This window comes from Crocuta crocuta, unplaced genomic scaffold, assembly GCF_008692635.1.
Source record: "Crocuta crocuta isolate KB4526 unplaced genomic scaffold, BGI_CrCroc_1.0 scaffold30, whole genome shotgun sequence".
In the NCBI taxonomy this organism is placed as follows: Eukaryota; Metazoa; Chordata; class Mammalia; order Carnivora; family Hyaenidae; genus Crocuta; species Crocuta crocuta.
Window position 1 is genome coordinate 10,086,067 of NW_027528345.1, and position 20,322 is coordinate 10,106,388.

General features: G+C 54.0%; 2 protein-coding genes across 6 annotated transcripts in view; one reads left to right on the plus strand and one right to left on the minus strand.

The window, feature by feature from the left end:
- PRPF40B (pre-mRNA processing factor 40B) overlaps positions 1–15,478 on the plus strand; it is a 20,513-nt gene extending 5,035 nt beyond the window's left edge. Inside the window, 24 exon segments of the mRNA XM_077753331.1 lie at positions 1,526–1,606; positions 2,372–2,515; positions 2,822–2,887; positions 3,567–3,594; positions 3,824–3,849; positions 3,985–4,095; positions 4,383–4,503; positions 4,586–4,610; positions 4,832–5,038; positions 5,271–5,400; positions 5,483–5,547; positions 6,062–6,226; positions 6,328–6,436; positions 6,814–6,964; positions 7,603–7,736; positions 8,424–8,669; positions 12,726–12,842; positions 13,071–13,208; positions 13,417–13,512; positions 13,765–13,851; positions 14,069–14,246; positions 14,517–14,578; positions 14,692–14,835; positions 14,936–15,478. Coding sequence (XP_077609457.1) covers positions 1,589–1,606; positions 2,372–2,515; positions 2,822–2,887; positions 3,567–3,594; positions 3,824–3,849; positions 3,985–4,095; positions 4,383–4,503; positions 4,586–4,610; positions 4,832–5,038; positions 5,271–5,400; positions 5,483–5,547; positions 6,062–6,226; positions 6,328–6,436; positions 6,814–6,964; positions 7,603–7,736; positions 8,424–8,669; positions 12,726–12,842; positions 13,071–13,208; positions 13,417–13,512; positions 13,765–13,851; positions 14,069–14,246; positions 14,517–14,578; positions 14,692–14,835; positions 14,936–15,028 — 2,661 coding nt within the window. The 5' untranslated portion in view covers positions 1,526–1,588 and the 3' untranslated portion in view covers positions 15,029–15,478.
- Positions 15,479–15,756: 278 nt separating this feature from the next.
- Positions 15,757–20,322, minus strand: part of FMNL3 (formin like 3) — a 54,639-nt gene continuing 50,073 nt past the window's right edge. For 3 of the 5 annotated variants that reach the window (XM_077753335.1, XM_077753334.1, XM_077753332.1), the window contains 9 exons: positions 20,157–20,225; positions 19,976–20,056; positions 19,757–19,886; positions 18,907–19,067; positions 18,484–18,585; positions 18,074–18,166; positions 17,668–17,791; positions 17,419–17,535; positions 16,625–16,711 (listed from right to left, as the gene is read on the minus strand). In XM_077753335.1, coding sequence (XP_077609461.1) covers positions 17,444–17,535; positions 17,668–17,791; positions 18,074–18,166; positions 18,484–18,585; positions 18,907–19,067; positions 19,757–19,886; positions 19,976–20,056; positions 20,157–20,225 — 852 coding nt within the window. In that variant the 3' untranslated portion in view covers positions 16,625–16,711; positions 17,419–17,443. Of the gene's footprint in view, positions 16,712–17,418; positions 17,536–17,667; positions 17,792–18,073; positions 18,167–18,483; positions 18,586–18,906; positions 19,068–19,756; positions 19,887–19,975; positions 20,057–20,156; positions 20,226–20,322 lie in introns of all 5 variants that reach the window. The other 2 variants (XM_077753336.1, XM_077753333.1) reach the window with 1 other exon arrangement.

The following is a 20,322-nucleotide window of genomic DNA, read 5'->3' on the forward strand; positions in this document are numbered from 1 at the left end:
TTACAAAAGGGCATACATACAGCAAGAAGTTTCCCTTTCCACTTCTGTCCCCCTTCTACTGATTTCTTGGATGTCATCTTTTCTCTCCAATCTTCATACAAACAACCCCCTCCCCACTTATTAATGTATCCTAGAGATTGGTCCTATCCAGACAATGAGTATCTTCATTCTTTTTTATGACTGCATAGTATTCCATTGTATGTTTGTATATAATTTCATAGTTACCTAGTGATGGATAGTTGGGCTGATTCCAATCTGTTTTTACAAATAATGCTGGAATAGAAATGTACATTCATCATTTTGGCCATGTGAGGCTGTATCTATAGGATGAATTTTTAGAATTGGGAGTGTTTGTTCCTTCATTTGTTCCTTCTTGCATTCATTCAATATTTATTGAGTACCCATTATGTGCCAGACACTATCAGGTACCAGGAGTCCAGCTTTCAAAAAGTCAGACATGATCCCTGCCTTTATGGAATGTTAACTATACTTTAGTAAGGGGAAATAGTAATAATAATTACAAAATTGTGTACACACCAAGATACTTAGAAGGGAATCAGAGAATAAATGGGAAGGATCTGCTTTAAATAGTCAGGAAGTCTTGTTAGAGTAGGTGATATTTAAACCAACAACTGAAGGATGGGATGTGACAGCCAGTAGGTGTGGGGCAGGGAGACCTAGGCTGTTCAAAGTCTCAGCCGCAGGGAGATGGATTTGGGACCTATAGGGGAGGGGGAGTAGAGCTGAAGAGGAGGGGGTGATTGGGAGTGGGAGGTCTCAAAGAGTAAGCGAGTGACTAAAGATGAGGCCAGTTGTAGGAGGATGGCAGTGAAGAAAGAAGGAGGCTAGTGCTTATGAAGGTATAGTGACTTTGTCTAGAGGGCTTTGGGGTTGAACCTAACTGGGTGAATTCAGGTAGGGGGACAGGAAAAGAGGTCACTTCCTCCCTGGATACTTTGGGAATGCGAGACCTCTGTTTAAGGTATGAGGGAGGCTCAGCCTTTGTCCACAGACAGGAGAATGGATGAAAAGCCTTGGGAAGAGCTAGTCTGTGCCTGTGGTACAGCTGCCTCCATCTTTTCTGTGGCTATGGCAAAATAAAGATGACTTTAAAAAAAATTTTTTTTAATGTTTATTTTTTTTGAGACAGCATGAGCAGGGTAGGGGCAGAGAGAGAGGGAAACAGAATCTGAAGCAGGCTCCAGTCTCTGAGCTGTCAGCAGAGAGCTTGCCACGGGGCTTGAACTCACAAGCTGTGAGATCATGAAGTCTGACGCTTAACCAACTGAGCCACCCAGGTGCCCCTAAAGATGACTACCGAAGGGGCAAGGCCCGCTGGCTCTTGGCTGGTGGAAGAGAACAGACCTAGCCAGGGCTCAGAGCTGGGTGTGGGCAGGAAAGTGGGCCAGGAGACTCTTTCTCTGAACTTTGTGCTCCTTTTTCATCCTCACCGCTCTGCTTCCCTTCTGCGAAAGCCCATCTCTTTGCCCATCCTGGGTCCTATGACTTTTCTCTCCCTCAACAGTCGGTTCCCGATTCTGGTCCCCGGCCCCCAGCAGCGCCTGCCCCCTTCCCACCGGGGCCCCCCATGATGCCACCACCCTTCGTAAGTTTCATGTCTTTCCCTGGGCTTGGCTTTTCCAGCCTGCAACCCCCAGCTCCCCAGTCCCTAGCACTGCTGCTGCATCGCCAGCACGGTTTTGTGTAATGCCCCCTCCGCTGTCCTTGATAAAGGGGTGGTGTTGCTTGGGCATTGGGGTGGGATGAGCTGCTCTTAAGCTCCCAGTCCATAAAGTTGCCAGCTCCCCCTTTGTCTTTTTGTCTTTGGGATGCGGTGGGGCTAGGGTAGAAGTGGAAGGGAAAAGACCCTGCTAGTGTGAGGGCGTGGCAGGCTGCCTTTCTCTTTCACTACTCCTTATTTCTGTTCTTTCAATATGCCACAGAAGGCAGACTGAAATAGTGGCTGGTGGTCACAGAGTTGGAGAAAAAGGGCTGGGAGGCAGGGGACTGGGGGATTTGGGTACCTGGAGTCCTGCCTTTTGGCCCTTCCTCTGAGAGGCCTCTTTGGGGAGAGTTGGCGAAGAGGTGGAGCCTTCCAGCCATGGTCTGGCAGCAGTTACACGCCCCTTTTCCCTCTCCCTTCACTATCTCTGAAGAAGCTGTGTGCTTGCTTGTTAGACCCAGAAGACCCAGCCCCCCNTCAGTGGTGAGGAGCAGGCAGTTTCATGCTTTGTGCTTCTCAAACAAAAGCCTCGAAATTGCCTCAGAGCCGGGGTGGAGGGTCGAGAGGGGTGGGAAACAAGTGGATATTCCCTGATAGGTCAAGGCAGTGCCTTTTCTGCTCAGTATCCCTTCCTTTCCTCATTTCCAGATGCCCCCTCCAGGAATCCCCCCACCCTTTCCTCCGATGGGACTACCTCCCATGAGTCAGAGACCACCAGCCATCCCCCCAATGCCACCTGGCATCATGCCCCCAATGCTTCCACCGATGGGGGCGCCACCACCCCTCACACAGGTAATCCTCTCTCCTGCACCAGTGCCTCAGAAACCTGTGAGCCTAGCTGGGGGAGGGTGGAGTGTGGGCATCTGGACTTCAGAAAATAAGGGGAGAAGAGAGGGAGCTTTAGCTAGGGCCATGAGTATTTGTCTGCTGAATGACTGGAGAACACTCTCTAGGTAAGCTGAGAGCCCAGAACCTGGGGATTGTCTGAGGGAGTGCCCATGTGAAGGTCATGGCCCCAAATGGAATCTCTCAGGAGCCTGCCTAGCCCATGCCTGCCCTCACCTTGGTAGCTGGTTTTTGTATTCTTTGTATCCCTAGATACCAGGAATGGTACCTCCCATGATGCCAGGAATGCTGATGCCAGCGGTGCCTGTCACCGCAGCGGTAAGCACTGGGGGCCAGCAGGAAGCAGGCTCTGCACTGCAGCCCTGTGGGTCTGACTTGGCGTACAGGGATATGGCCTCCATTCCTTCCCTCTTCTCATTGGATCCACCCTGGTCCTGTCAGCACTCCCCGGATTCAGGTCCTCCTCTCCAGCCATGTACTCTGCTCTTCTAATTTCTCATTCATCCCCAATGGCATGTACTTTCTCTCTTGTTATTCCTCACTGTGCCCAGCTCCCTTAAGGAACACATTGATGGCTGACACTACTCTTGCAGAGCTAGCACTGTGGGCTCTTGAATACAGTCCCTCTTCACATCTTCTTTGTCGCTGAAGGAAGCAACAGCACCTGGGGATCCCACCATACCTTCTTGTGCCATTGCTCAGTGTAGAAGAGCCTGGGTAGGATGTAGCATTTGGCATCCACTGTGGCAGAGGGGTCTCAGAGGTTGACTCAACAAAATACTCTCACCTGAGGAAAACAACAGAGCTCCTATGCAGTTCCCCTTAGGGCCCTAGAGCCACGGCCCCAGAGGGTGGGGGATGCCTGTTTAGGGAGCAGAGGTCCCTGGGAGCAGGACACATGGATCCTGGCCTGGCCTGCTTCTTCATCCCCCATGGCCTGGGTCCTGGGGGCCACTGGGCTTGGCCCCAACCCTTCCCCCTCCTCTTTCTTCGGCAGACGGCTCCAGGTGCGGACACAGCCAGCTGTGAGTCTTCTGGGGGTCTGCTCACCCCAGGCTCGGAGGTTGGGGGGTACAGGGGAGAGGGGACCATGGACTAGAGCCCACCCTGGATCATGCCTGTTGGGATGCCAGGGAGCCTGGGATGTTGATGGGACCAGGGGATATTTATTGGGGATGGAGCAAGGGAGGAATAGGTGGGATAAGATGGGGGGTTGGAGCAAGGACTTAATGTTTCCTTTGGCTTCTTTTCTAGCTGCTGTGGCTGGGACAGGCCCTCCGGTGAGTTCTTCCAGCTCAGGGGTCTCTGGGTTGAAAGGCTGAAAGTTGGGGGGCTGATGGTTAAATCTTTGGGGTGAGGAGGAGAAGCTTTGGGAACGGAACCTTGACCATCATTCTGTGCTCCCCCCTCCCCAGAGGGCTCTGTGGAGTGAGCATGTGGCCCCTGATGGCCGTATCTACTACTACAATGCTGACGACAAGCAGTCCGTGTGGGAGAAGCCCAGCGTGCTCAAGTCCAAGGCAGAGGTCCTGAGCGGCGCTTTCTGGCCCTTCCTTTCAGCTGCCCTGGCCCTTTCAAGTTCTTGGCCTCCCCTGAATCTTTAATCATACACATGGTTCCTCTGATCCCAAGATCCCTGACCACCCCCCAAATTCCCTAGGGTCTCAGGAAGTCTGCCATCCCCCATGTTGAGCCAGGCCAGGTGGTAACTAAAAACTCCCATGTCCTCTATTCACTGGATCCCCGTAGCTCCCCCACCTGTGGCTAGAGGACTTGCCCAGTCCACTGATGTCCTCTGCCCATCCTCTTGCAGTTGCTGCTGTCTCAGTGTCCCTGGAAAGAGTACAAGTCAGACACGGGCAAACCTTACTACTATAACAACCAGAGTAAGGAGTCTCGCTGGACCCGGCCCAAGGACCTGGATGACCTGGAGGGTGAGGAGGGGGTGGGCCTGTGCTGCGGTTGTGGGGGGTGGCACTTGCCACCCTGTGACCACGTTGTCTTTTCCCATTGCAGCTTTAGTCAAACAAGAGGCTGCAGGGTGAGTGACTTGCCCACCTATCCATCCAAACTTGGGGCCACCTGAGGGGTGGGAGTGGATCCTCTCTCCATGATCCCTACTCTGTGGAAGAGCCAGCTCTCAGTCTCCTTGTGGAGTGGTCTGCTCCAGCCCCAGTCCTTCGCAGGATAGAGACCAGCTGGTCTCTGACTCTCCCTGTCTTTGCTCTACTTGTGGACACTGCCCTTCTGGCTCATCTATAGGAAGCAGCAGCAGCAACAGCCACAGATACTGCAGCCGCAGCCACCTCAGCCCCAGCCTGAGCCCCCACCTGTGCCGCCTGGCCCCACCCCTATGCCTATGGGCCTTCTAGAGCCTGAGCCAGGTGGCAGTGAAGATTGTGATATGTCAGAGGCTGCCCAGCCTGTGGAGCAGGGGTTTCTGCAGCAGCCGGAGGAGGGCCCCAGCAGGTGAGGGCTGCCCCCTGAGGCATTCCAGATACTGGCCTCAAGCTCCCAACCTGGTTCAACCCTTGAATTCTGCCAGGCCTCTTGGGAAGGGTATGAAGATCTGGGCTTGGCCTTAGAAGGGCAGAAAAGGGCTGTTCTGGGGAGCCAGGAGAGGGTGGCATGTTGCTGATCACATAGAGCACTGAAACTGGGGACTGGGAGATGCTGTGGCTGAGTCCCCTTTGCCCCCCAGTGCTGCTGGACAGCATCAGCCACCACAGCAGGAGGAAGAGGAATCAAAGCCAGAACCAGAGAGGTCTGGCCTCAGTTGGAGCAACCGGGAAAAGGCAAAGCAGGCCTTCAAGGAGCTGCTGAGGGACAAGGTGCGGGGGTGGGGCTCCCAGGGTAGGCCTGGAGGGGGCTGGAGGAGGGCAGGCCCCATGACTCCTGCCTGCTCCATTCTAGGCTGTCCCCTCCAACGCCTCGTGGGAACAGGCCATGAAGATGGTGGTCACCGACCCCCGTTACAGGTAGGCCTGGGCAGAGGGAGCCAGGCCCTCCAGACCGTGTTTGTGAGAGCAGCGGGGCCAGGGCCTCTCTGAGAAGCCCAGCTCAATACTCAGGCCCCAAGCGGGCCCGAGTCAGGAGAGCAGTAGAAGGGCAAGGGTATAGGGGAAAGAAGCTGGAGGGCCTCCAGAAGGAGGAGGGGAAAGGTATCTGATATGAGACATTCAATAAATGCTTGTTGAATTGAATTGATTTGAATTGAATTAATTGGGGTGAGGGGGCTGGAAAGGGTGGAGGCCTGACTGCACCTTGAGCAAAAGGGCCCAGTGTTAGCGGTGTCTTGGAGCCCAGTCTTCCCCTCACCACCTCCCACCCCTCCCCTCATCCCAGACACCCATCTTGCCTCCTTGCAGCCTGCTGTGCCCATGCATGGACCCCTCACTCAGTTCTGTGTGCCATGACCCTGCTCAGTGGCTGTGCTGGGTGGTTTAGGCTGACTCCTCTTTCCCCACCCCACTCCCACCCTCTCCACCCCAGTGCCTTGCCCAAACTGAGTGAGAAAAAGCAGGCATTCAATGCCTACAAGGCGCAGCGGGAGAAGGAGGAGAAGGAAGAGGCCCGGCTAAGGGCCAAGGAGGCCAAGCAGACCTTGCAGCATTTCCTGGAGCAGCACGAACGCATGACCTCTACCACTCGCTACCGGTCAGGGGGCCGGGCTGGGGTGGGGCCTGGGAACCCTGAGAACACACGGGCCCAGGGTCTCTGTTCCCTGCCTGCCTACCCATGGCCCATATACTCCACAGGCGGGCAGAACAGACCTTTGGGGAGCTGGAGGTGTGGGCTGTGGTCCCTGAGAGGGATCGAAAAGAGGTTTATGATGATGTCCTCTTCTTCCTGGCCAAGAAGGAGAAGGTAACAGTCACTGACTGTATCCCATCAGCCCGTCTCACTTCACACTGTTCATGTCTTTGCATCCTTATGGACCCTGGCCATCATTTCTCCACTGCCCCAGGGTCCCAGCTCCTTACACAGAAGCTGGTATGGCACTTGCACATCTCCCTGTTTCTGGCCTGGGCCTGTAGCCTGGGTGTGGGAGGGCAGGAAGGCATCTATGAGGGGTTGTTCTGTAAACTATACTCCTTCCCCTATCTGGGAGCATGAAGTTTGGAATCAGGCCCTCCTAGGGTGCCTTTGCTACCTGTTTTCCCCGAATGCTCCTCTGCCCAGGCCCACTTAAGTAGCTCTGACCTGTCCTGCCTTACCCTGATCCTGACCCTGTGGCTCCCCAGGAACAGGCCAAGCAGCTCCGACGTCGCAACATCCAGGCCCTGAAGAGCATCCTGGATGGGATGAGTAGTGTCAACTTCCAAACCACATGGTCGCAGGCCCAGCAGTACCTCATGGATAACCCCAGCTTTGCTCAGGACCACCAGCTGCAGAGTAAGCTCGGGTCTCCACTCCCACCTGTCCCTTCCCCTTTCCTTACTGGCCTGGGACCCCACTCTCCAGATTGGAGATGCGAGAATGCCGAGTCACTCCCTCCCTCCCTCCCTCTGGTGTCCACTGTTGACCTGGACATTGTGTGTCTTTGGAGGAAGAGCTCTAGGATAGGTGTCAGAAGACGAAGAGACGATGGTTTTTATAACTCATGTGAATACGGTCTTAAACTATCATGGCACCGTGGGCCTTAACCAGTCACATGTGTTATAGGGAGCTGTTGTTGGCCTGTAATCACTGGCGATATCAGAAGTTTATCTTCTGAACTTGCATCAAAGCCTGACTGATTCCCAGTTCCGTAGAACATAAAACCTCAGATTCTGAGATTGCTGGTTTCATATCATTACTTCCAGTAACTGAATTCACAAGAGCTGAATACATCCTCATTTTTTTCCTTTTACATTAATGAACCCTCCTCCAGAACCACCGTTCCAGTAGCTCTCCCACATAGCCCTCTGGCCCTCTTGCCCACCACCCTGGGCTATCCTAGCATCTACCAAGGCAGCATCCCTGAACACTGAGGCTGCCTGTGAGGGTGTCCCACTGGCGCCGTACAGGCTGAGCCTCCCCCCTGCATTTAGACATGGACAAGGAAGATGCACTGATCTGCTTTGAGGAGCACATCCGAGCTTTGGAGAGGGAGGAGGAGGAGGAGCGGGAGCGGGCCCGCCTTCGGGAGCGGCGTCAGCAACGCAAGAACCGGGAGGCCTTCCAGGTATCTTTTGCCCGCTGGATTGGAATTCTGCTCTGCCCTGGACCTCTTTGCCCACACCCTGCCTCCTCTCGGCTAGGCCTCCTGTTTCATCTATGCCTCTTCCTGTCCCACCTCTGCAAGGCCTCTCTGTGCCTGCAGTTCTGCTCCTGCTGTGTACCCTCAACCCTAGGCCTTTCTCTCCCTACCGTCTCCTCTCTCCTCTAGGGAGACTAGATATATGCACCACCCAGAAACTGCCAGCAGAGAGCACCCTAAAGGCACAGGTTGGCAGCTTGGCCAAGTTCATTTCCCTTTGATAGGGAGCCAGATAGGCATAGCTAGCTTGTCCCCCAGCTTGGAGGTGGCAGTGGTGGTGGGGGGCAGGGGTGGGGGATTACTGAGATGTATCACTTTGGGAAGCTGAAAGCAGACTACAGGAAGAACATGCTGCAGACAAGTTTCTATTTCTCTGCCTTCTAGCCCAGCTTCTGCTCACATTTTAGTTTGTTCCTGTTTGTATTTACATTCTCTCCATTTGCATTGCTCTCTGCCTGTCCATCTGTATCTCTTCATCTCTGCCTCCTTTGCCTGCATTTCCTCAATCTGGATTGTTCCTGCCTCTCCCTACCATCTCCTCTCTTCCTCGAATCTTTGGCTCTGTGTCTCTCCCTGTCTCACTCTCCCTGTAACTGGCCTCTCCCTGCTCAGACCTTCCTGGATGAGCTGCACGAGACAGGGCAGCTGCACTCTATGTCCACCTGGATGGAGCTGTACCCAGCGGTCAGCACTGACGTCCGCTTTGCCAACATGCTGGGCCAGCCGGGTAAGGCAGCCAGGCTCCCCCTTCTCTAGCCTGGCTTCCAGNCCACCCCTCTGGACTTGTTCAAGTTCTATGTGGAGGAGTTGAAGGCACGATTCCATGATGAGAAGAAGATCATTAAGGACATTCTTAAGGTGAGGGAGGCCTGGCATTTTGGGTGGATGAAGGCTGGGTGCAGGGCACACTCTCTGGACAGGACTTCCTGATAAGTCCTGTTTTGCAGGAGCATTGGAGCTCAGTTCAGCAGATATCTACTCTGATCCCTTACTGTGCATTGGGGACACAGAAATTTAAGTAAGATACAATTTCTGTGTATAAGGAGCGCATGGCCCAATAGGAAGATAGACATGACACCTATTATACAGAGGGGCAAGTGCTGTTATAGAGACAAATGTCCAGAGAACTGACATTTGAACTATACCTTTAAGAACAAGTAGGTGGAGAAGGATGGAGGTCCTGGGCATAGGATATTACAGGAGCAGAGGCAAGGGAGTGGAGAGGCCGTGGCAGGTTAGAGGAACAAGGGCCACAGCTGATCATAAACTGGTAGCTCACAGATGTGTTCCTTCTGGCCTGTACTGTTTTAGAAAACTTTTGAATTTGTTGCTAATATTTTAAAATTGGGAGGTTGGACATAGAAATCTGAGTCTTCAGCTTCCTGTAAAAATATGGATTATTGGGGCACCTGGGGGGTTTCAGTCAGAGAAAGTATATTTCTTTGTGGAAGTCAAGAACGTGCAAATACTCTGGGGAGGCAGTATGCCCAGCAGTTAGGAGCAGCACTGGAGGCAGACCACTTATTAGTGGTGTGACCTTCAGCAGCCTATTTAACCTCCCTCAGCCTCAGTTTCCTCATCTAAAAAACGGGAGTTTTTACCAACATACACCTAATTACTGAGGGGAATAACTTGGTACTTGGGTGACAAGGGTCTGAGACCAAAGCTAGGAATGTCCCACTGTGCACTCATTGCTTTGAAATCCTGTGTTTTGCTTTACAGATTCAGGTGTTGCATCTTAATACCACATTATTTCTCTCTTAAAAAAAAAAAAAAAAAACACGTAATGTTTTAAAGTTACTTACCATTAGGTAAGACATACCATATGGTCTGTGGCTTCCTGTTTCCCTGGAACCACACACCCCAGTTTGGAAGTAGAGCCCTATGTATAAAATGCCTTACATGCTAAAATAAGAAATTTGGGTTTTTATCTTGTAAGGTACAGGGAGCCAGGGTCAGATGATGTCTTGGAAGAGCTACTGGCTGTGAGTGTAGAGTGGCTCCTCTCAGATTCCGTGCTTGTGTCCTTAGGGATAGGTGGTGATGGGACAGTATTTGAAGCTTCAGGACACTGAAAGTCCTAGTGGCAAGTGATCTAAACCTATTTTGAGCTTGGGCCATCCTCTTCAGACTCAGCCCAGCCTTCTCTCTCCTGCTGTTGGGGCCCTTTGGTAGAAAAGTCAGAGCAGCATGGGACTCTGGAGGCAGGGTTAGAGGGAGGTCTCTCCTGGCAGGGAGACCAGACAGGAGGTCACCTAGGTGGGAGACGAGCTCGGCAGGGACAGTAGGTGAGGGAGACCTGTAGTGCTCCAGCTGTTTCTGAGACGCCCTGAGTTTCCTTAGGGTCACGTTGGGACAGGCAAGAGGAGCTGAGTGAGGGGAGGGATTTTATGCTCCTTCCTCTAAGTACAGCAGCTTCTCTTTTATATATTGAGGTTTTATGTAAGATTTCTGTTGAAAAAATATTTCTGCTGTTGAAAAACAAGGAAGTTTAAAATCAGTAAGATAGAGTCACTCAGAAGTAGGTTGGATAGATTTTGTGTGTGTGTGTGAAACTGAGGGCAAAGAAGGAGTGAGTCCAAGTTGGTGGAGGTGCTTGATGGTAACGTTGGTAAGGATTCAGGAGGAATAGGGCTGAAGAAAATAGAAATTCCATTTGGGGAGTTCGTCTCAAAAGTAACCCGGGGCAGGGAGAAATAAAGCAAATACTGTATTTTAAATAGGATTATCATGTAAAGTATAAATATTTAATCCCAGGAGAGCTAAATTTTATTGGATGCTTACATTTTAGTGACAGAGTAGCTGGTCTTGCTGACAGGCCTGTAGGAGTCCTGTACTCGCTGAGTTCTATCTCACCACATCTCCTGAGAAAAAAGCCACTTTAGATAGTTCCCCTTCCTATTCCCCCTTTTTGGGCTCCTGCCTATGGAAGGCTGAGGAGCTCAGGAGTCCCTGTGGTCATCCACCAGCCTGGAAGACTGCGAGGGCACCTCTCACCTCATAGGATAATACAGAGAGCCTTGGACTTGGAACAGCTGGAAGCCAGAAGATTGGGTCTGGGAGATCCATGAGGGAAGGGGGTTGGGGGGTAAGGGAGGGGAGGGGGGTGGCTCACAGGAAATGAACTCTCTTTGGATCTGTTGAATTTGAAGTTTCTGTAAAACATCCAGTCTATTATGGGTCTGAAATCAGGAGGGAGGTAGGGTTTGAGATTGCTAGGGACAGTGTAGATTGAAAAGACTAAGTGCTGTTCCCAGGCAAACAAGCACATGCAAGAGAGGCACTAAAAGAGGTCAGAGACTGGAGGGCAGTATTGAAGTGAGCAGCAGAGGTGCAAGGACCGACCAGTCAAATGAGGACTGAGAAGGGTCCCTTGGAGTTGGCTATGAGGAAGATACGAGCACATTTAGGAAAGTAGTGTCTGTGAAGAGGGTAGTGTAGTAGGTACTACACAGACCTTAGGGTCAGGTGACTCCTGCCTGTTAATTGGTTGAGATCTCTGCAAGTTATAGAATGTCTGAGCCTCAGTTTCCTCATCTGCAAAATAGGGATAATTTATGTGCACGGTTGTGAGAAGTGATAATATTTGTAAGTGTTTTGCTTATAGGAGGCCCAATAAATGTTTATTCATTTTCTTTTGTGCTGCATTTAAAGATTGAACCAAAGGAAAAGCAGCAGAGGTTGTTAGCTTGAGGAAGGGAAGAGCAGGGTGGACAGGATGTTCCCAGTAACAGTGCGATAGGAGCTTGATGGAAGGAGCCAGTGGAGAGGTGAGATTGGAGCTTTCATGTCCCTGAGAGAGAGAGACTGGTGCGTTTAAGAAGGGCTGGAGCATGGGTCGAGGAAGTGCTCTTGGAATAAACAAGAAAGGCATGCTCTCTGTATTGTACACCTGTAAAGTAATACAACACTGCATGTTAACTAACTGGAATTAAAATAAGAACTTAAAAGAAAGTGCATAGACTGAAGGCCAGAGCAAGTTAAGTGCAGTGTGGAGGGAAGGGGAGGAGACTGGGCCAGTGCCCCAGCTGACTCAAACTCAAGGGGCTCTGCTTTTCACCAGGTTGACATGGGCCAAGTGAGATAACTTTCCAAAGCCTCTGCTTTATTGAGGTGTTGCGAAGCATAGATGTGAAGCCCTGATCCTGGCTCAGGGTGCTTCAAGAAGGAGAGGAATTTTTAGTAGTGTTCTGGAGATACACACCCATGGCCTCTATTTCTCCTGTGGACTAAGGGGTCTGTATGGGCGTAGTGCTTCAATCTCTGGGGTTTGGTGCCAGAAGGACCCGGGGTGGAGTTCTCAGTCAGCCATATACTGGCTGTGAGACCATGGACAAGTGTTCTGGTTTCTCTAAACCTTGGTTTCTCCTTCCACGTAAAATTGGGAGGCCTGGAGCTATGCTTACATTTCCATACTGAGGATTAAGAGAGAATGTATGTGAAGTGCTCGACATGGTACCTGGCACACAGTAAGCACTCCAGAATTGAGCCAGAGGATGGGGCCAGCAGGTGTTGACTGAGAGTGCAAAGAAGTTATTGAGCAGCAGGAGGGCCCCGCTGGGGCCTGGCCTTAGGCCCAAGGAACAAAGAATTAATTGTGAGAAACCCAGGCATTTGTCAGGAGACGTGGCACACACACATACCCTGCTCCTGCTCCCCCCATGCAATCCGGCGCTCCCCCCGCTCAAGCTTCCTGGGACATCCAAACCAAGGGCAGGCATGGGAGGCTTAATCATCAGATGGTGAAGACTTGGACAGCTTGGTTTCAGAAGTGCATCTGAGTCCCACGGGTCTCTTCTGGAGGCTGGGGGACTTCTAGAGCATTCTGTAGTCTGACCTTCTGCCAGCCCTGGAGGCCAGCTTCAGGGTTCAGGCCCGTGCTGGCCTCTGCTTCATGCACCGCTGTGCCCACAGGACCGGGGCTTCTGCGTGGAGGTGAACACAGCCTTTGAGGACTTCGCTCACGTCATAAGCTTTGACAAGAGGGCTGCTGCGCTGGACGCAGGCAACATCAAGCTGACCTTCAATAGTGTGAGGGGCTGGGCAGGGCGGGGATGTAGCCAGGGCTCCATTCTCTAACTCATCCCTCTGTCTTGTTCCATTCCTTCTTGTTCACTGCCCCAGTGTGACCGTACCCCCTGTTCAGGGGATGGCAGCAGGAGCTCAGACCCCAGCTTCCCTCGACCTTTCGTATGCTTGAGTGGGGCCTGGGCACCCACCCTCTTGGCTGACCCAGTTCTGCGTCCTTTCTGTTCTCAGCTGCTGGAGAAAGCAGAGGCACGGGAGAGAGAGCGCGAGAAGGAGGAGGCGCGAAGGATGCGGCGCAGGGAAGCTGCCTTCCGAAGCATGCTGAGGCAGGCCGTGCCTGCTCTGGAGCTGGGCACTGCCTGGGAAGAGGTCAGGGCTGTAGCCTGGCACCAAACACCACCCCCTCAGTCCTGACGGCAGCGGTGCTTCTCCACCACTGAGGGCCCACCCCAGTCATAGCACAGCTCGCGGCCAGCTTCAGCTCCCTTCCTTCCTCTGCCCCAGCCCTGCCCTGTGCTCATGGCGGTGTCCGTGCCGTGCTGGGGCTGGTCTGATCAGCAGTGCTCTCCCGTTCAAGGTCCGTGAGCGCTTTGTGTGCGACTCAGCCTTTGAGCAGATCACCCTGGAGTCGGAGCGGATCCGGCTCTTCCGGGAGTTCCTGCAGGTACTGGAGGTAAGGCAGAGCTTCTGATCCCCTGCACCTGTCTCAGGCTTGTTATGAACACCCAGTACAGCTCAACAGAGACCCCAGTGGCCTCCTACCCTTGGGGCTCTCCTTTCCCTGCACAACCAGGGGATGTCTGACGTGGTCCTGGAGAGGCCTGAGGCTCTAGCCTGAGAGGAGGAGGCAAAATCAGATTTTTGGGTGCAGGGTTCTTGGGGCTAACCCTGGTGCCTTCCTCACCACTCCTTTTGCTTCTACCAGACTGAATGCCAGCACCTCCACACCAAAGGCCGAAAACATGGCAGAAAGGGCAAGAAGCACCACCGAAAGCGTTCCCACTCGCCATCAGTGAGTTGGTGGGCAGAAGGGATGTGGAGGGAAGCTAGATTGTCTTTGGGAAATAGGAACCACTTTTCTTGTTTTTCCCCTATGTTACCTCCCCTTGGAGTGAGATTTGAAAATTCCTTTGGCCCTGCATGCTCCTCTCTGTCCCCAGTTCCCAGACTTGAGGGCTACTGGAGGCCAGAGAACCTGTGGCCTGACACGTATCTGCTGATCTGCCCAGGGTTCTGAGTCGGAAGAGGAGGAGTTGCCCCCACCGTCTCTCCGACCCCCCAAACGGAGAAGGCGGAACCCCTCGGAGTCAGGCTCTGAGCCTTCTTCCTCACTTGATTCGGTTGAAAGTGGGGGTGCTGCCCTTGGAGGACGGGGTTCTCCATCTTCTCGCCTTCTCCTTGGATCAGGTAAGCAGTTGGGAGCTGGAGAAGTTGACTCAGATGAGGGAAGGCCCTCGGGGAGCCCAGCCAGTGCCCTGAGGTTGGAGGTGGAGTGGATCGGGTAGGAAGAATGTCCCATCCTTGCCCAGGCAGGAACTGGGAGAAGGAAGGAAAACTGGACTGACAGACACTTCCTCAGATAGCTCCCTGTCTAAAGAATGAGGACTGTGGCAGAGAAAGGGACGAACCCTGCCTTCCCTCCTCCCACGGGACTTACTGGGCATTTTCTATCCCTAGATCATGGCCTTCGGAAAGCCAAGAAACCAAAAAAGAAAACTAAGAAGAGAAGACACAAGTCGGTGCGTAGAGAAGGGACTTCTACCCAGGGCCCTGCCATGTTGAGAGAGCTCTTCAGCCGCCTCCCAGGCTGTCCTTCACAGGAACTGAGCTGGCGGGCTCTGGGCTCTTACAGAACAGTCCTGAGAGTGAGACAGACCCTGAGGAGAAAGCTGGCAAGGAGAGTGATGAGAAAGAACCAGAACAGGACAAGGACAGGGAGCTCCGGCGGGCAGAACTCCCCAACCGCTCCCCAGCTTTTGGAATCAAAAAGGAGAAGGTGAGAGGCTGGCACCTGACCCCAACCCAGTCAGCACTCTCTTCAGGCCTCTGTGGCCCTCAGGGGAGGCTGTGGGTGAGCTGTGCCTTTGCTCCACCAGACGGGCTGGGACACGTCGGAAAGTGAGCTGAGCGAGGGCGAGCTGGAAAGGCGGCGGCGGACACTCCTGCAGCAGCTGGATGACCACCAGTGACCCGACGAGCTGCTCCGCCTTGGGTCTGTGTGAGGCTGTGGATCCTAGGTCACCCTCACCATCTGCACTAGACTCCTTTCTTAGTCTGGTCTGTGTCCACTCTTCCTCAAGTAACCCCACCCCCAACACACCACTGCTGGCACCCCCAAGGTTGCTTGTGGTGTTCTAGGGTCCTCCACTTCCTGGGCAACTAGTGCAGTCCTTGCCCTCAGCCCCAGACCAGAGATTGGTGTGCCGTGTGGGGTGGGTGGCGCCAGTAGAGAAATGTGAGAAGGGGCCTCTAGGGAAGAATGACAGGTTGGTGACAGGTGGGGTCCTTACCCTCTAGCACCAGTGCCTGCTCCTGCCTGCCCGGGCCCTCGGGCTCTACCACTCCTTCCTTCAGCCCCGGGACCCAGTGTACGTGTGTTTTGTTTTGTTTTTGTTTTTTAAATAATATTTATAACATGGCCAGTGGCTCTTTTATCTTCTCCATATACTGCTGGGTAGGCTGAGTACTGGGCAGGTGCATGCGTGGCCACCAGAGAGCACTAGTGTCTCGTGGCAGGCCAGCCTCCCTTTGTGTGGTTGGAGCCCACGCAGCCTGGTTCCCCTTCCCCAGGCTCTTGTGCTCACCTCCCCCAAGCAGATGGCAGCTCCAAGCAGCCTCCTTTCCGTCTCCAAGGTTCAGGTCAGGCCAAATGGCCACCCTAGTCCCCACACTCAGAAAAAGGAGACAGAGTCAGGCCTGGTGCTTCAAGCCTTTGTTGAGAGAAAGAAGGTCTGGGATTTATGTACACGAGAGAAGGGAGGTGATACATGTACAAAAAGAAGTGGCTCCCTGTATTCTCCTCCAGGGGCTGAGAAGAAACTGGCAGGAGACTAAGAAAATAGCTAAGACCACCATGTCCCCTGCCCCCTGCCAAAACAAACCCTTGCAGTGGAGAGGAAGTGAGGATGCTGATGTCACACCCTTTCTCTAGCTATCCTGGAGCAGGGGCAGGGGCAGGGAAAACCTCTACCCTTCTGCTCACTTCGACAAGAACAGAGTCAGCCTAGAGTGGAAAGGGCCAAGGGCAGTAAGCGTGGCATCTTTCCTCTACCCTTATCACCAGGGCACAGCTGGGTGGGGCCCAGGCTTAGGTGGGCCTTGCTCCTGGTAAAAGATGATCTGAGACTGGTAAGGTACTCCCTAAGTCTGGATACTTCCAGACCACAGCTGACCATGGAGCTGCAAAAAGGAAGGGAAAAAGAAGGGATAGTTGCTTTCTCCTCTTGTCCCTCTGGCCTAGTGACAAGGGCTTACTGGCCCCTGTATAGGCTCAGGCTAGAAATGATTTTTCCCAGCCCTGAGTTGATCATTGGTGACCTTTCAGGAAAAGAAGACCCTGGAGGGGCAAAGTGCAGTACTAGAGGCACCAGGGGAGTGTCAGGCCCCAAAAGACCCAGTGCCCACATTGACATCAGGCACGTGCAGCTCTGAGTGCTGGGATGGATGCTGGGTTGAAAGCAGCATAGCCCTCTGCTGCACCCTCAGCCAATTCCAGGACTCCAGGTCCACAGGTTGGACTTGCAGGACTCTGAGAGTTGAATTGCTTCTGCCACCAAGAGGGCCTTAGTGGGGGCCTGGAGCCCGAGGGGGGCCATTGGGTGGTGCGGCACTCCTGGCTTGGTGGCGAACGACAATGGGCTGGCGGTGGAGGCCTGTGGGAAAAACGGAGGCCTGTGAACAGGCAGGGAGGCTGGGCCAGGCCCGCCCTCTGAAGAACAGTCTCTTTAGGAGCAGCCCCACAGGCAGAGCCAAAGAAAAGCCAGCCATGAGGCCAATGAGGGAGAAGCTTAAAGGAAGGTAGAGGGAATGATCAGGGACACTTCTAGGGCTCTGCATTTTCAGAGGACCAGGTGGGGGTTACTAGAGACCACTGGGCAGTGGCAGAAACAAAGTAGACTCAGCAATAGCCAGAAACTGGGGAGAGACCCCAGGTAGACTGAATATCAGGGTACAGGTCAAGGATCACAAAATACCCCCCCTGGGCAGAAGCTACTGCCAGAGCAATTATGATGGGGATGGAGGGGGCACAAGTCACAAAGGATACCCAGGCCCAGGAATGGAGCCTTAGCAATGAGAAGTGGTAGCCTGGTCCTGCCTGCTCTGGAAACTCCCTGCCCCTTGAGTCTTAGTAGAAGCCAGGACAGCATTAGTGGGAGAGAAAACACTTCCCTGAGGGCACATGCAGGGGACAAGCCATGGTTCTCAGAGCATGGGGCATGCAAGTAGAGAAGTATGTGCCCCCATCACCGCAAGGCTGCCGGGGGATGATTCCAAGTCATGCAGGGGAGGAGGTGCCTGTGGGCCCAGCAGGAGTCCTGGGAGGTGGGCATGCAGAGGGGACAGCTGCGGTGCCCAGTACCTGTCAAGGGCCCCAGTCTTGGGGGTTAACAGTTTGACTCATCATGGTGGGCTGCATCGCAGAAGAAGCGTGAGCCCCGCTTGGCAGTACGGGCCGTGAAAGGGACACTCTTCAGCACTGTGGCCCAGGAAAGAGACACAGTGGTCAGGCCTCATGGGGATGGGGTGGGAAGAGGGCCCAAAGGGGTAGGGTTGGAGTTTGGGAGCTGGGCCTAGTGGGCCAGACCCAAGGGAAGGACAAGGGCCCCACCTGTAATGATGTCCTCAATGGTACCGTCCTTCCCCTCGTAAACAGGCCGATGCTCCTTGGCCTGGCGCCTCCTCAACTCTGCAATTAGCTCCTGCTGTTGCCACTTGTTCCGCTGGGACGGGGTCTGGGGCCGAGCATGTGAAGGGGAAGGGAGTCATCATTAACCTATCATGGGACTGGTTCCTGGTCTGAGATGCAGGTCTGAAGATGCCCTTGATTGTATACAGCAGCCCACTCCCAATCATTGCCTAGGAATCCCCTCCCAAAGCCCCTCTCCCCATCCTCCAGGCTTGGACCCTCTGGGTGGTCTCTGGGCTCCAGTTTTCCACCTCTCAAGCTCTTTCCCCACCCCCTCCTAATCCTTTGCTGTGCTCTCCGCCATGCCCCAGCTCTTGGTCCCACCCACCTTGGCATCCAGTTTCTTGGCTTCCTGAGCCAGCTGCTTCTCCCGCATTACCTCCTCCTGCTTCTTTCTAGCTTCATTCTCTTGTTCTGCTTCCTAAGAACCATGGGAGTTGGGCGGGGGGGTGAGGCTCACACAGGCTTTGAGGGGAGGGGCTGACACAGAGGGTGGAGAATGGGTGGCAGTGGGGCCAGCAACCCCAGGTGGCCACCCTCTGGAGGGGCACTTCCTGCTCCGAACAATGACAGGAAGGGCCTGGGCTCCCACCCTGACCACCCGTTCACAGCTGAGAGGCCTGTGGCCAGCTTCCATAGCTCCCTCCCAGGACTCCGAGGACTTGGAGCCCAGCCCTCCCTCCCCCTACCAATTTTCTTGCAGTCAAACTCCTTTTGAAAAGCCTTTCTTCCGCTCACCTTGTAAGAACGAATGAATCGGACAAATACCGGGAAGAATACAGAAGGGGGTGTGGTCTTGGGACTCTCACCGAAGTAGCGCACAACTGCATTGTAGGCCTCCTGGGGAAGGGGTGGACAGAGGATCAGCCTGGCAGAGAAGCCTGGCTCCCCACTGGGGACAAGAGGCTTACAAAAAGCAGAGCTCAAGGCCAAAGGAGGAAAACCAAGCCCTGTGGGATGGAAGAGAGCCTGGGGCTCCCAAAGCTCCTTATAATATGTCCCCAGGGGCAACTTCCTACCCACCCCGCCCCCCGCCAATGCCCCTTCTCCACCACGTACAGCCAGCCAACCAACCATGTGGTAAAAGTTCTTTGGTTCAAGAACCAGAACAAAGTTCACTTGGAGGGACACTGCTCCCACCTGCCTCCACCCTTTGCCCACCTCGGCTGTCTTGGCATCACGCTGGAGCTTGTCCAGTTTGCCTTCGTTGGTGCTGAGGAAATTCCGAAGGACACTGTTGTCATGTATGCTGCATTCCCGCCGGATCAGCTCCATGCCACGGCCCAGCTCCTTCACATCTAGCAGCACGTTCTCCAGGGACACTGTGGTCACCAGAGCCTGGGCTGAGGCCTACCCAGGGGCCACCATGCCCACCTTCGAGCCCAGAGCTACACAGAATTCTGTCCAACCCCCCCACCCCGACCCCCACTGCAGCAAGCAGGTTCTCCTGCCTCTGCTTCCTGAGCCATCTGGTGGACACAGAGAAGGGCACACCAAGCTTACGGGGCTCTCACAGGCAAGGAAAAGGAATGGGGGCTATGAGCTCATGACCCCAAAGAGCAAGGCAGCACAGGAAAGCAAGCCAGAGAGACTGCTGGTCTCCAAAATGGAACTGCCTCAAGCTTGGACCAGTTTGCATGAGTGGGGCAGAAATAACAGCTGCCTTATGTCTGTGGGGGCTTTATGGTTTTTCTAAGCTCTTGACATGTATCACAGAGAAATGCAGTCTCTGGGGCCAGCATGAGGGATTTGGGAATGAAGAGCCACTGCTGCCTACCTCTGCCTACTCTCACAGCACCCAAGTGGGAAGGGCTGGGCTAGGCGGGTGCCTGCAGGAAGGCTCCCTCAGGGGTAGCCCCTACCCGTGGCCCTAGGGGAAAGCTTTGAAGTGGCCAGAAGGGAGATAACAAAAGCCAGAAACAAAGAACCCAAAGTGTTCCCTCTCCTAAGCTTCCTGGGATTGTCCTGGGCTAGACACGAGGGCAGGCTCACTGGGCCAAGCTCCCCTTACCTGCTGCAGCCTTCTCCACGAAGTGTAGCTCATGCCAGAAGTTGGCCAGGTCTGGGTATTTCTCCTTCACGGTCAGTGCAATGAAATGCAGCAGTGTCATCTTCCTGTCAGTGGACTTGGTATCCAACAGCTGAGAGAGGGGGGCAGGGAGCAGTGAGAGAGGGCCGAACACCATGGCTCCTCAGGCTTCCTGGCCCTGGGTTGTCCCCACCATCTTACCAGATCCAGGCTCTGGAGCTTGAAGCCATACACAGCTCCTCGCTTGCTGCTGTTCATGTAGTTCCCCAGTGCAAGTATGATCTGTCCAAAAGATGCATGGAGGTCAGGCCATGCCCCGCGGGCTCCTTCCTCCACCCAGGCCCCAGGCCCACTGGTGCCTGCGTCCACAACCTCTCCTCACCTCCAACATCTGCTTCAGCTTCTGAGAGGACTTGACAGAGGCAGAGGCTGCAATGATGGCATTGAGTTGCTGGAAGGAAGATGAAGAGCTGTGTAAGCCTAGGCCAGGGGTGGGGGTTGGTGGGCAAAGTCCAAGAGGGGCTGGATGTGGCGGGGGGTCGGGGAGT